General features: G+C 51.9%; 4 protein-coding genes across 4 annotated transcripts; 2 read left to right on the top strand and 2 right to left on the bottom strand.

Annotated features, from left to right (window-relative positions):
* Positions 1-371: 371 nt before the first annotated feature.
* PG997_002422 (uncharacterized protein) lies at positions 372-2,610 on the bottom strand (the record flags this gene model as incomplete). Its single annotated transcript, XM_066806737.1, has 3 exons — positions 372-864; positions 1,086-2,321; positions 2,378-2,610. The coding sequence occupies 3 exons, from the start codon at positions 2,608-2,610 to the stop codon at positions 372-374; spliced, it is 1,962 nt and encodes a 653-aa protein (XP_066674033.1).
* A 933-nt stretch (positions 2,611-3,543) lies between these two features.
* On the bottom strand, positions 3,544-5,339 carry PG997_002421 (uncharacterized protein; the record flags this gene model as incomplete). The annotated part of the gene is made up of 2 exons (XM_066806736.1): positions 3,544-5,109; positions 5,202-5,339. 2 exons carry the CDS (start codon positions 5,337-5,339, stop codon positions 3,544-3,546), a joined length of 1,704 nt encoding a protein of 567 aa, XP_066674032.1.
* An 896-nt stretch (positions 5,340-6,235) lies between these two features.
* On the top strand, positions 6,236-7,792 carry PG997_002420 (uncharacterized protein; the record flags this gene model as incomplete). Its single annotated transcript, XM_066806735.1, has 2 exons — positions 6,236-6,291; positions 6,370-7,792. The coding sequence occupies 2 exons, from the start codon at positions 6,236-6,238 to the stop codon at positions 7,790-7,792; spliced, it is 1,479 nt and encodes a 492-aa protein (XP_066674031.1).
* Positions 7,793-8,199: 407 nt separating this feature from the next.
* On the top strand, positions 8,200-8,472 carry PG997_002419 (uncharacterized protein; the record flags this gene model as incomplete). Its single annotated transcript, XM_066806734.1, has 1 exon — positions 8,200-8,472. One exon carries the CDS (start codon positions 8,200-8,202, stop codon positions 8,470-8,472), a length of 273 nt encoding a protein of 90 aa, XP_066674030.1.
* Positions 8,473-12,087: the final 3,615 nt, after the last annotated feature.

Here is a 12,087-nt window from a genome sequence, read left to right as displayed (position 1 = left end):
TGGGCTTCGACCAAATGGTTGAAGAGATTTGCTCGGCTGATGGAAGTGAAGGAAAGGGAAATGCTTAACATTGTTGGGACACCTGGATTATGTTGATATGAAGAGAGAGGATGGTTAATTATATAGTAACAGCGAGCGCTTTGAGATTTCAGCGTTCAATCTCATATTACCGCTGTTGCACATGAGGAGGTGGAAATCAAGCCTGCGAATGTTTGTGCCGAAGGGAGGGAAACTGCTTCACAGATGTATTGAGACTCTACCTGTAACATAACACTAAAAGAACAATATGGAATGAACTAATGCTTCTGAAAGGGTTTTACCTGAGATCAATACGCAAATAAAATACCTCTGATACCATCACAACCTCCTGCTTATCTGTCCGTTCCGAGCAACGAATCCACGTCAACGTCTGGCCTACTCTGTTGCCTCCTCCTCCTCCACCCCGAACCTATTCTTCGCCGTAGAGGCGGAGTTGGCAAACCGACTTCTACTTCAGAGCCTCCCTCTCCCAGCCCCGTTTTCTCCTTGGTGTCGGCTGACGGCCATCGGAACGTGACCAGGATCCGATCGCCCATGGCCTTCATCTCGCTTTCCTCTAGCAGAACCCCGCCACCGTGCGTTTCGAGTGTATTGTCGCTGTCCGTGGGAGGATCATCGTCGTGATCATCGGCTAATGTTCCTTCTGCTTCATAGTCGTGATCGACTGCACCATCCTCCGCATCCTCCCCATCGTTCGCAAACGGTAACTGGCGACGAGAAGAGGAGAGTGTCCCCATCTCTTGAGGTTTAACTTCGTGGACTGTAGTAGGCTCAATTATGTGGCGGCTGAAGATAAACGGCAGGATGCTGTCTTTCCAGACAGGCCTGGTTTCGCAGTGTCGCCAGCTCGTAAAAAATTGCCCACGCGGCCAGGAGGGTGGTGATGATGGTGAGGCTGATTGGCAACAGCAGCCACTCCTTGCGCGTAGAGACACACACAGTCGTCTGCCATGTCTGTCCGAGCACCTCGCCCGGGGAGAGTCAAATTCACTAGTGAATCTAGTGAAACATCTGGGTTTGATGAATTAAAGGCCGCAGCCCCGTACCGAGACCGAAAATTGTTCGTCATAGTATTGGCAAACGCATCAAACCAGCGCGCGATGATGGAAAATTCTGCGTCGCCGTTGTTATACAGCGCAAGAATAACGCCCCATATACCAGGACTGTCGAGAAAATCGCCAGAGTCCGTCGCCTTGTCAGGGTTTGTGAAGCATAATACGCCACCGTCAGCAGAGCTATAATCACAATATCCATTAAATACGATTTCCCCAAATGTATCCGATATGAAGCCGGAAAAATGTGCATCGTGACGATATATGCACTCCTCTGGGGCTGTAATGTTCTGACGTGTAATGTGGTAGGGGGCAAGACCGTAGTCGGTGAAGTCGTACAGGGCCAACTCAGTTACTGCGGAGTGGGAAGATATATTTGGTGACAGGTTTACAGCACCCCCATCCATCTCAACACACGGAGACTTGACTGCGGCATACTGGGATCTGGGATCAGCCCATAATTCGCCTTGAACGATCAAGTCAGAGGGAAATCCTTCAGGTAGGATGACCCGCATAGGGTCTGACCGGACCTCTCTTTCAGAAAGCTGGTTGTGGGTGATGGAAGCGTTGTATGTTCTCAGGCAAGGATACAGACTGCAAACCGCTGCGACAGCCTTTTCCCCCGATTTATCCTTTGCAAGGGAGGTAGAGTTGATGTAAGCCCATCTCGATATCGCCCTGAGTTCTGGTGTGAGCAAGTCTCCTAGCCAGGCAAGGTCGGGGATCGGTCTAATGATGGCAAGATAGTCGTGATCCGAAATATTGTATTTCTTTGGGACATTTTTTAACCGGAGGGTCTTCGACTCGTGAACATAATCAAGAGAGGATACATCGACACATTTGTTGCACATTCCAACCGTGGAATGCGTCGTGTTCTGAGTGCCCCGTTGGTTTTCGCCAGAAAACGTGCAATTTCCCGTGATGCAGGTCGCGCTTATTTGGTTTCCTGGTCCATCAGGGGCCATTGCAGCAGACATTATTAGGCCGAGTAACTCTTGGATTGGACTGGACCTGGTGGAGGAGTAGCCCCAAAGCCTAGGAACATAATGGGCAGAGGGCAGCGACGCATTTGGGCCCGGGAGCGCGAACCAACACTCCTCCGTATGACTGGCCTGCTGGACAAAGGGACCGATGAGAAATGAAGCGAGTAAGACGATGATGGCTGAGAGGGCTACCGCATCTCTTCTTATGATAGTAGGGAGGAGGAGCAATGCGCCAAAGATGCCACGACTACCGGTGTCGAACTCTGCAAATCGGATTGTGGACGTGGGTGTTCTTCTCCATACCACTCCCATTTCCTTTGGGAAATAATACTGGAGACAATGATAACAAGAGTAGCGCGGAGAACAGTAGAAACGACGGCAAGGAGAGCGTTAAAGTTGATGTGGTTGCCCCAATCAGGAACAGGTTTCTCGTTGTTCAGCGTGAGTAAGGCCGCGATGGAAGTGATGAGACCGAAGGCGAGTAAAACAGAGAGGATTTCAACTTTCCAGGCACGGAAAACGTGGAAGCGCTGCATCTTCATGTGTTGAACTATGACGATATGGGCTTTAAGCAGAGTATGTTATTCAAACTAGAAGAAGTACACCAGCCGTGAGGCGAGTAGCGGATATGAGCAAGCTGATGGATTTTCACAGGGGCGCGGCAACGACTCTCAGATGTAAGGGCTCTGGGTCTCCAGGCGAACACTGTACGACCCACCCCTCTTTAGAGCCAGAAGGCAGAAGAGACAAGATAACTTAGGATACGAGACATGGTATGATTTCCGAGTTACGTGGTTGCTATCGGTCTGAGTTGGTGCTTCGCTACACAACATCCCTGTTCAGTGTATGACAACGCGTGCATAGCCCGCCCATGATAGCAGCCAAGGGTATCACCATGTCAGCATAGGCGATATCGACGTACGTACCGGGCTGTTGTCTGGTGCGCGGCCTGGCAATCAAAACGATAGGCAGTATTAAAATGGAATAACAAGGTGCCTTTTGTGATGCCAGAAATCGAAAAACCAGTTGGATATGCGGTCGGCCATTTGATGGCAGCCTCTCGATAGGAGTAGACATCACGACAATCTTGAGTTTCAGAGCGGCAGCGTTCGCCACTGTTTCTTGCAGCGTACATAGTGTTTGAACTGTTCATGACCTGGAAGGTGCTCACATTATTTAACCATCTTGTCTATAATACAAATGATGTACATCTGATTTGAGATATTGTACACGGCTTCTCCCAACGCCAGAGGGGGAAATGATTGGGCTCCCCCCAGATGCAATATCGTTGTCATCCGCTCCTATAGGCCGACCTCGCAAGAGGCAACCAGCATCAATAGAGTGTATGTGATGTAGTCTCGTGATCATTGAAATATACCACCCCACCACATCATTCATCTATCTTTATCCATTTTGACTCATTTCATTGATCGTCAGGTCGAATTAAAAGGGGGGTGAAGATTTTAAAATCACCTCCTGCCGAGGCCCCATCTATAGATTCTCTCCTGGATCTCTTCCCACGTCATCCTCTTGGCAGAAGTGGTAGTATGATCGTAGATATCCTGCAGAACTACAGTCGGAGAGCCGCTGCCCTTGCCGGCGTTCACGACGGTGCCGCCGAGGACTTCGCTAGCGACGCGGCGGAGATCTTCCACCGTCAGGCTCTCGATCTTTTGGCACATCTCCTGAACGGGGATCTTGCGGCCGTGGACCTGGACTTGCCGGCCCAGATCCTCGAGCTCCACCATGCGGCTCTCCAGGTTCATCAGGAGACTCGACCGCAGCTGGTTCTTGGCGCGCTGCACCTCTACCTGACCCAGCGCCTGGAAGCCGGTCGTGAGGGTCAGCCCGCGCAGCTGCTGGCACATAACATCGAGCATGGCCTGCGTCTTGCCCGGAATGCACAGGGCTGTGATGCCGAAGAGGCCGGAGTCGGTGTAAGAGTGGTTGAAGGCCTGGCATTGCTCGACCCAGCCGTACTGGTTGAGGACGTTGGTGTAGAGCCTCGAGTACATGCCCTTTCCGGGCCCACCGGCCGAGAAAGAACCGCCGCCGCCAAGGAGCGTGTTCAAAGTGGCCAGAGCATAGATGTCGTCCGAATCGATAGGCAGGCCTTCGAAGGCGAGGTGAAGAGACGTCAAGTGGGGCTGCATCGGGTTTGAGGGAGTCGGTGGACTCGGGAGAGACACGAATCCGCCTGTGTAGCTTGCAGGGGCTTTCAATGCCTCTTGGGTCGGGAGTACTGGGGCCGTGCCTGTCGGAGACAGGACTGGGTCACTCCAAAGAGGCAATACCTTTGAAGTTACACCAGACCACGACGACGTAGAAGAACTCGTGCTGCTCGCTGAAGCTTCTGACCCGATGGAAGTCTCCGACCCACTCCGGGACAGGGGCGGACGCACTTCCATTTCACCAAAGAACTGGGTGGCCAGTTGAACGGCCTCCTGATGCGGTACGCCAGCAAATGCGACTACAGTCCTTTCCGGGCGGTAGAAAGCTTCTCTGTAAGCCCTGACAACCTGTGCGTTGATTTCAGGTAATCGTTCCGCGGGGCATAAAAGCGGGTTGCCCAGAGTGTTGTCTTTGAAGGCCGCCAGGTGGACCAATTCGGGAATGATGAGCTCGGGTTTCTTCCAAATCTCCTCGATCTCGTACTGAGCGGTAGCCAGTTCCTCCCCCATCTCCTCGTCGGTGAGTCGCGGGTGCCTTATCGTCTCGGCCAGCAGTTCGGTCGCCAGAGGTACGGCCGAGTTGAAGGTCGCCGCCTGGTACATCATCGACTCGCGCGACGAGACACATTGGATGTTTCCTCCCAAAGACTCGACAGCCTCTTGCATGTCTTCGACGCTCCTTTTCGTTGTCGATTTGAAGGCGAGGCGGTCCACCAGGTGACTGACTCCGCTAAGGTAGCCATTCTCGAATCGCGAGCCGGCCTCGATGTAGACACCGACACCCGAGAAGGAGCCAGGAAGGGCCTCAGATGCTACCCGCACACCATTCGGCAAGGTCGTTATCTGATCTAATTCTGTGGTTTCCTATGTGCGCAACAGTTAGTATGCCGGGCTTGTTGTGTCTGCGCAGGTGCAGTGCAGTGTATATGCGCTCGCTCGTTGCGTGACGTGCGTACCTTTGGCGGGGGCACTGAGACTGATGCCAGTGCCCTGAACTGCGATCGCGCCGTCCATGATTGAGATGCTCTGCTGGCTGTAGCAAGCGAAGAGGAGAGCCCTCTTCTGAGCGATCTAGAGCCATGCGCCCGGAACATCTTGGCTGTCAGGGTGGGTGTGGGCTGGCGGTTGTGCTAATCTACAAGAAAATGACGAGGCTCAGTTAAGCTCAATTGATTGACAGCTCCGCCAGTGCTTGGTTGGGTCCATGTTCATGGCCACGAAAAATGGTATCGGGCTTATCGGTAACGCCGACAGCCCCGAACCGCCGAACTCGAGAGGATCCAAGACGCCGGATCGACATATTTTCGTATTGCCTTCCTCGCTCTTCGCCCTGCCGCACCATGGAACCTTTTTAAATTTGCTTCTGATTATTGGGTCTCTATCGAGAAGGCGTATGCGGCCCAGCGAACACCAATAACAATACTGCCAGTCTCATTCGTCCAACGCCTTGAAGGGCTGCCAGGTTCCTGTACACACAAATTGCCGTGGTGGGGCCTGTCGCGGACTCAAGGAACTAAAAATCGGGTACTCTAGGAGAAACAATGGATGCTATTCGGAGCCGGACCAAGATAACGCTTGAACGGAGGTATTGTACTGACCACAAGATGCCACGGCTAGCAACCGTGAAGCCTGCATTTCCCAGCTAGCCAGCTGGCTAGGTAATATGAGCAAGAAAAGAGAGAGTTCCACGAAATAGTCCCGCTCAGCCGCTCCGTCCAGTTATCGTGTCACAACCCCCTTGCTCATTACTGTCATCCATAGATCAGGTTGACATCATACATAATCCCGCAGCTTCCGTCACTCGGGGTTCAAATGGCCTATACATTGACCGACCTGCTAACAAGTCTTTCATACGTCTTCTCATTCTGTTTATATTCCTTGCTAAAGAAATGTTGACAGCTTCAAGTTGCCGAGCTGCCTCGTTGGGGCGGGCTCTCCCTAGCCACTCGTCACCCTTACTAAATCCACTTGCAGCTAAGTTAAGCACACAATGCTCGGGTATACTCGTGCGCCGAGCAAGCACAGTGACAGAGGGGCAAAGGACAAGTAAGTTGTCATAACACCACGGAATGCCGTGATGTCCAAGAAACCGCTCTAACCAAATATCATAGACAAAAAGGAGAGAGTTGTTGTGCTCGGTAGCGGCTGGGCCGGCTATGGCTTTACGCGAACTCTGGACCCTAACAAATTCGAAAGGGTCATGATCAGCCCCCGATCCTATTTCGTCTTCACGCCTTTACTAGCCAGCACCGCAGTCGGGACTCTGGAGTTCCGTGCCACCCTCGAGTCTGTTAGGAGACTCGGTCTGGATCACTTCCACCAGGGATGGGCCGACGACATCGACTTCAACCGCAAAGTCATCCGCGTCGAGGCAAATGTCTCGGATGACATGCGCTCGAGAATGAACCAGATGGTCGCCAAGCACAAGTCCCCGGAGTTGCCCATCAAGCAAGGCCCCATTTTTGAAGTCCCCTACGACAAGCTGGTCATCGCTTGCGGTTCCTACAGCCAGACGTTCGGAATCGAGGGCGTGAGGGAGCACGCGTACTTCCTCCGCGACGTGGGCGATGCGCGCCGGATCCGGCTGAAGGTCCTTCAGCTGTTCGAGAAGGCGGCGCTGCCCACGACGTTCGACGAGGAGCGCAAGAAGCTGCTGCATTTCGCCATCGTCGGTGGCGGACCGACCGGAATCGAATTTGCAGCGGAACTGCACGACTTGATTCGGGACGACTTGGCCAAACTCTACCCGACACTCCAGAAATTCGTAGCCATTACTGTCTACGACGTGGCCCCGAAGGTCCTGCCCATGTTCGACCAGACCCTGGCGAATTATGCAATGAACCATTTCAAGCGAGAGGGTATCCAAGTCAAGACACAGCACCACATGACCCGGATACGACCTGACGAGGAGACTGAAGGCTGCATGAAGTTGAACATCAAAGAGTACGGAGACGAGGAAGTCCACGCAGGAATTGTTGTCTGGTCGACCGGGCTGATGCAAAACCCGCTTATTGAGAAGTTGACTAGCAAAGCGCTGGATTGCCCGCCCGCAGTCGGCAACGAGGAACTGAGCAATCAGCAGATCAGGCTGCAGAAGAACCCGAAGACGGGCTCCATCCTGACTGATCACTACTTGCGCGTCAACGTTGTCCCCAAAGACGCACCACCGGAGAACGGCAACACGTATCCCAATCCCGGCGCCATGTCCGATGTGTTCGCCATCGGCGACTGCGCGGCTTTTACCGACCAGGCGCTGCCGGCCACCGCCCAGGTCGCGAACCAGAAGGCCGCCTACCTGGCCAAGGGGTTCAATAAAGGGACCGTGGACGAGACGGAGTTCAAGTTCCGAAACTTGGGAACGATGGCCTACCTCGGCAACTGGAAGGCCATCCACCAGAGTAGCGCGGATGAGATGAAGGGCTGGACCGCCTGGGTGCTCTGGCGCACTGCCTACTTGACCAAGAGCATGAGTGTCCGCAACAAGATCATGGTGCCCATCTACTGGTGCATCACCTGGTTGTTCGGAAGACACACCTCGAGATTCTAGATTATCTAGATCATTTAATCTGTAAAGGATGGACCTTTTTTCCCCCTGTGACACAATGGCATATAGAGATATAGAGCGTTAGCGTATAGACAGTCAGATAGAGCAAGATACCTAGATAGAGAGCAATCGATAGACAACCCCCTTCGTTTGAGGGACACATAGTAACACTTCACAGCTTAACTTCCTCAACTACTTAAGTGCGCCGCTATTACCAACAACTACCGCCATGATAGCCAAGTATCCATCCCATCGCCCGATCTTCCGCCCATAGACTAGCGTCAACGGTTGTAATCGCCGCCATCAGTCATCGCGGAGCCGACTTCTTCATCCCGATGCCCAATCCTAACCCATGTTGCATCTAGCGCTTGCCCGGAATGTTACCGAGGCTATTAGTATGGATCTTCAACATGATCGCTCAAAACCCCGGGACGGCCACTGTGGGGAGTAGTAGTGCTAAGCAAGTTGGCGGAACTGCCCCATTCCTTCTCTTTTGCTGCACCACCAGCTTTGGTGCTCAAAAGCCAACATGGGACAGTGTCCTTCCTCACTTGAAAGATGTAACCTGGTCAAATCTGGCATTCGTCCGTGAGCTCGGCGGCACTGTTATTCTAGCCAGTCTCGACAGTGACGGCCCTGGCCTCATTCCCGCCACAGCTGGTGCCTTTTCTTCTTGGAAGTGAACTTACACTTATTGAACGGGATTTTAATCTGGGCCTTCAAATTGGCGCAGATAATGCCTTCTGAGGCCCACAATGCCTTGGTAAACGCTCTCATGATGGTGGAGTTCGTTGGCAGTCCCCTGGTTATGAACTGATTTAGAACGGACAACAACTGCCACATAATGAGATAGGCATTAGCCAAACCCGCAGGATCTAGGACGTTTGAACACATCTTTCAAGGTTGAGCGAAGACCAAAAAGTAGGACAGACCAGATAATAGTCCACAACCCTACCCGGTGGCCCGCAATCAACTATGCTACGTTTGGTCGAGAGGGCACTTACACGAATAGTGTGATAGCGGCCCATGGTGGGAAGAATACAAGAATCGGCAATCATATCCCGGTACTTGCTGTACCGTGAAGTGAATGTGCCCTGCCTTGCTATCTCCCCGGCGTATGGGTTGGGGTTCCACGCGGCAACACAACTGAAGGTGAACACGACGGCGAAGGCCCTGGACGAACAGAGTTCACTTCTCTTTCAAATAAGGGAAGTCAGCAAAACAGGCCCATAACTTCGGGAAAGGGTTGGCTTAAAGGGTTGGGTACGTTGGGCTTTTAGTAGTTGAGGTAGGAAAGGCACACCGTGTATGTGCTGTGTGAGCTCTGTACGGGGCTGCTGAACAGGAAAGTGGAAAAAAGAATTGATGGCCAAGGGCAGAAGGTGAACGAAAGCACCGCCCGTCAGGAGATGTCAGCACGCCAAAGAGGACAGGGGGAAAAGATAAAAAGTAAATAAAAAGAATGGGTGGTCGAGCTGCTTGCTGTACTATGGCATGGGCCCCGAAGGGTGATTACTCACAAGTACTTGCTAGCTGGCAGAATCGAATGCTGGTACTGTGGCATGGGTCTCGAAGCTGAGATGATTACACACAAGCACGTACACAAACAACCTATACCACTCGACCACCGTTGATAGAATGGCCAATTATTAAGAATTATTAGCCTACCCGCTGGCCTCCTGGCATGTATTCAATGCTCAGCTGGTTGTCCCCCACCCCTACTGTTGGACCTGCTGCCACTTACAGCGGCTATGCGCCTGTAGTACCTACTTACTTTCGACGGGCTCGGGGGCAGAAGGCCTATGCTGTGCCGCAGTCAGAATGAGGATGAGGCGAAGAAACGAAAGCCGATTTGACATCAAAAGACAGCAATGATCGTCTAACCAGCCGGCGATCCATTGCCAGCCAGTAATATGAAATCGTGGCAAATGGTCCCTTCCCTGTCAGAGTACATTGCGTATGTTCTTGCCTCCCTCGACCCAGGCGTCGAACCACTCCCATCCTGTTGGTAATCTGGAGGAGGGCAGGCGGAGCAGCTGCATAGCTCATGCAGTTCCGATTGGCAGGACTACACTCTGGGCGTCAATCATCTGGGGTTCGGTTCGTGATACGCATCCGACCACATCCGCCATTAGTTCTTCTGGGAAAAGGGCCACATCTAGGACCTTCGAACCTTCCACATCGTCAGAATTACACTCGAGACTTTCCAAATAACCCACTAACGAACCTGGGAGAGACCACAGCCGAGGACATGGCACAGAAAGGAGGTTTAATCCCCTCTGGTAACTGCTCACCACCGTTCCCTCACTGTATTATATCCGTCGTCTGACCAGACCACGACAGGAACCGATGGAAATAAACGCTCTGGAACCTCACCTCCGGCTTCTACATATGACGACGAAAAGAACGGGAGTGGAATAGGAGCTGCTGCTGCAGCCGAGAGCAGAGTCGAGACCCATGCTTCCAAAAGTAGTTCCCCTCGGGCTTGTGCCCATTTCATCTGATGAGACACATGGCTAAAAAGACCAAATAGCAACCGATACCTCGGCACCGTCCCAGGAACAGGATGATAAAACAGCTGATGACGAGCAATGGGAAGTTCTGCCTAAGCCAGAAGAGACTGGCACGTCTGAAGGGCGTGAAGGAGGTATGGAAAGCCACTTCGCATTCAAAGTTGGCTGGGGGAAAAGAAAATACACTGTCTTCAGCTGGGACTTGAAGCTCGGCCGCCGGAGATCGTAAGGAGAGGAAACGGCTTGATGTGGTCTGCGGGATGCCGGACGACAGAGGCGAGCGTATCAGTCTTGTATGAGTGGTCATGTTCAACTCAGTTGAGGAGTATTTCGCGAAGCAAAACAGTTGTAACCGAGAAGTCCTCATCCAACCACTCTTCATGTATAATTCTAAGCTTTAGCCAGGGATTGAGACCAGCTATAAAGGGCTTCACTGGTCACCAGGTCAGGATGTTTATTTGAACAGGAGCCTCAGGGGGGCCGCTCTTGTGCGCATACCCCCAGACCCGTACTGACCGTAACCACCTCCCCAGCAATGTTGTGAAGATTTCTAGAGTTTTAGCAACCCAGAGTACAGCTATTCTCTTTATATATAGTGATCGTGGACTCCCCAGTTGCTTATACATATTTACCTATTATGATTCCCTTACATATCGGACCCACATACCCCTTAAAACACCACCACCATTGCCATCTCTCCATTTTCCCTGCTTCCCCGATAACCGTTGTCAGTCCTAAGGATGATGTAGGCGTAGTCGAGAACGTTGTTCTTGGCGAGCCGGTCTACAACGCCCGCCACGATGCCATCGGCCCCTTGAAAGCGTCCGGATTCGCAGCCGGTAGTGCTCGTAAAACAGGGCTGTCTTAGCCGCATTGAGCGAAAAGGTAAGTGCTTGAGCCAATAACACCAGTGCCAGAGACAGAGATATATCTAAACAGCATACCCAAAATAACCATTGGTGTAAAAGCGACATGGTACGTGATACACAAAGTCCATGGGAAGAGCTAGTTGGCGAACACCAGGCTCGCCATATTTCTGTCAATTTGCGGGATAAGGACTGATGTACTGTTCCGCTGGGCAAAAACCTACTGTTTATGTGTACGAATACGCTGGGCGTGTGAATGCTCCTATACGACTATAGATACCTACGTTACTATCACAACAATAACTATCGTTGAGAAACCAATAATATTGGAGTATCATGTTCCACGGCATTGAATCACCGTGTCTTGCTGACAGCATCCTGTATCAGTTCAGCTCCCATGTCAGTGCCATGAGGATAAGCGCTCTCTTCAAGATATGCTATATTTGAACGCAGAAGTGACTGCTTATATACAGGGTCTGATGCAATTGGCTGCCTTGAGGCTCCATACACTGCCCAGAGAGTGGATTGGCGAACCCTCCTTTGCTGAGATCCAAATAGTACAAATGGAGGACTGCGGGGAGAACCTCCACGATGAGGTAAGATACCATCTGGAGGAACGAGATTCGAGCACATAAAGGTGGTCGTATCAGGATCCTTGACTGTATGTTGCCAAGCATAGGTAGCCAGGCCTAATTCTCTCGAATATTGGCAGATACGTCCTTAGGCGGTGCCACGAATATGAATCAAAACATAGCAAACGGCCATTAGACAATCAAAACTATGAACAGCTAGCACTATTTCATCTACGGCTGTCGCAGGGCCACTCACATCATCCATGAAGATAATCGCTAGATACCTTCTCACGTTTTTTCTAACACAGGCTTGGTGGACTGTACAGCTGTGTTTGAGTACCCTGTTG

The sequence above is a fragment of the Apiospora hydei genome, assembly GCF_038363865.1.
Source record: "Apiospora hydei strain CBS 114990 chromosome Unknown utg000003l_segment0_segment0, whole genome shotgun sequence".
NCBI lineage: Eukaryota > Fungi > Ascomycota > Sordariomycetes > Amphisphaeriales > Apiosporaceae > Apiospora > Apiospora hydei.
The sequence above is the reverse complement of the archived record's forward strand: the minus strand, read 5'-3'. Positions and strand labels throughout refer to the sequence as shown.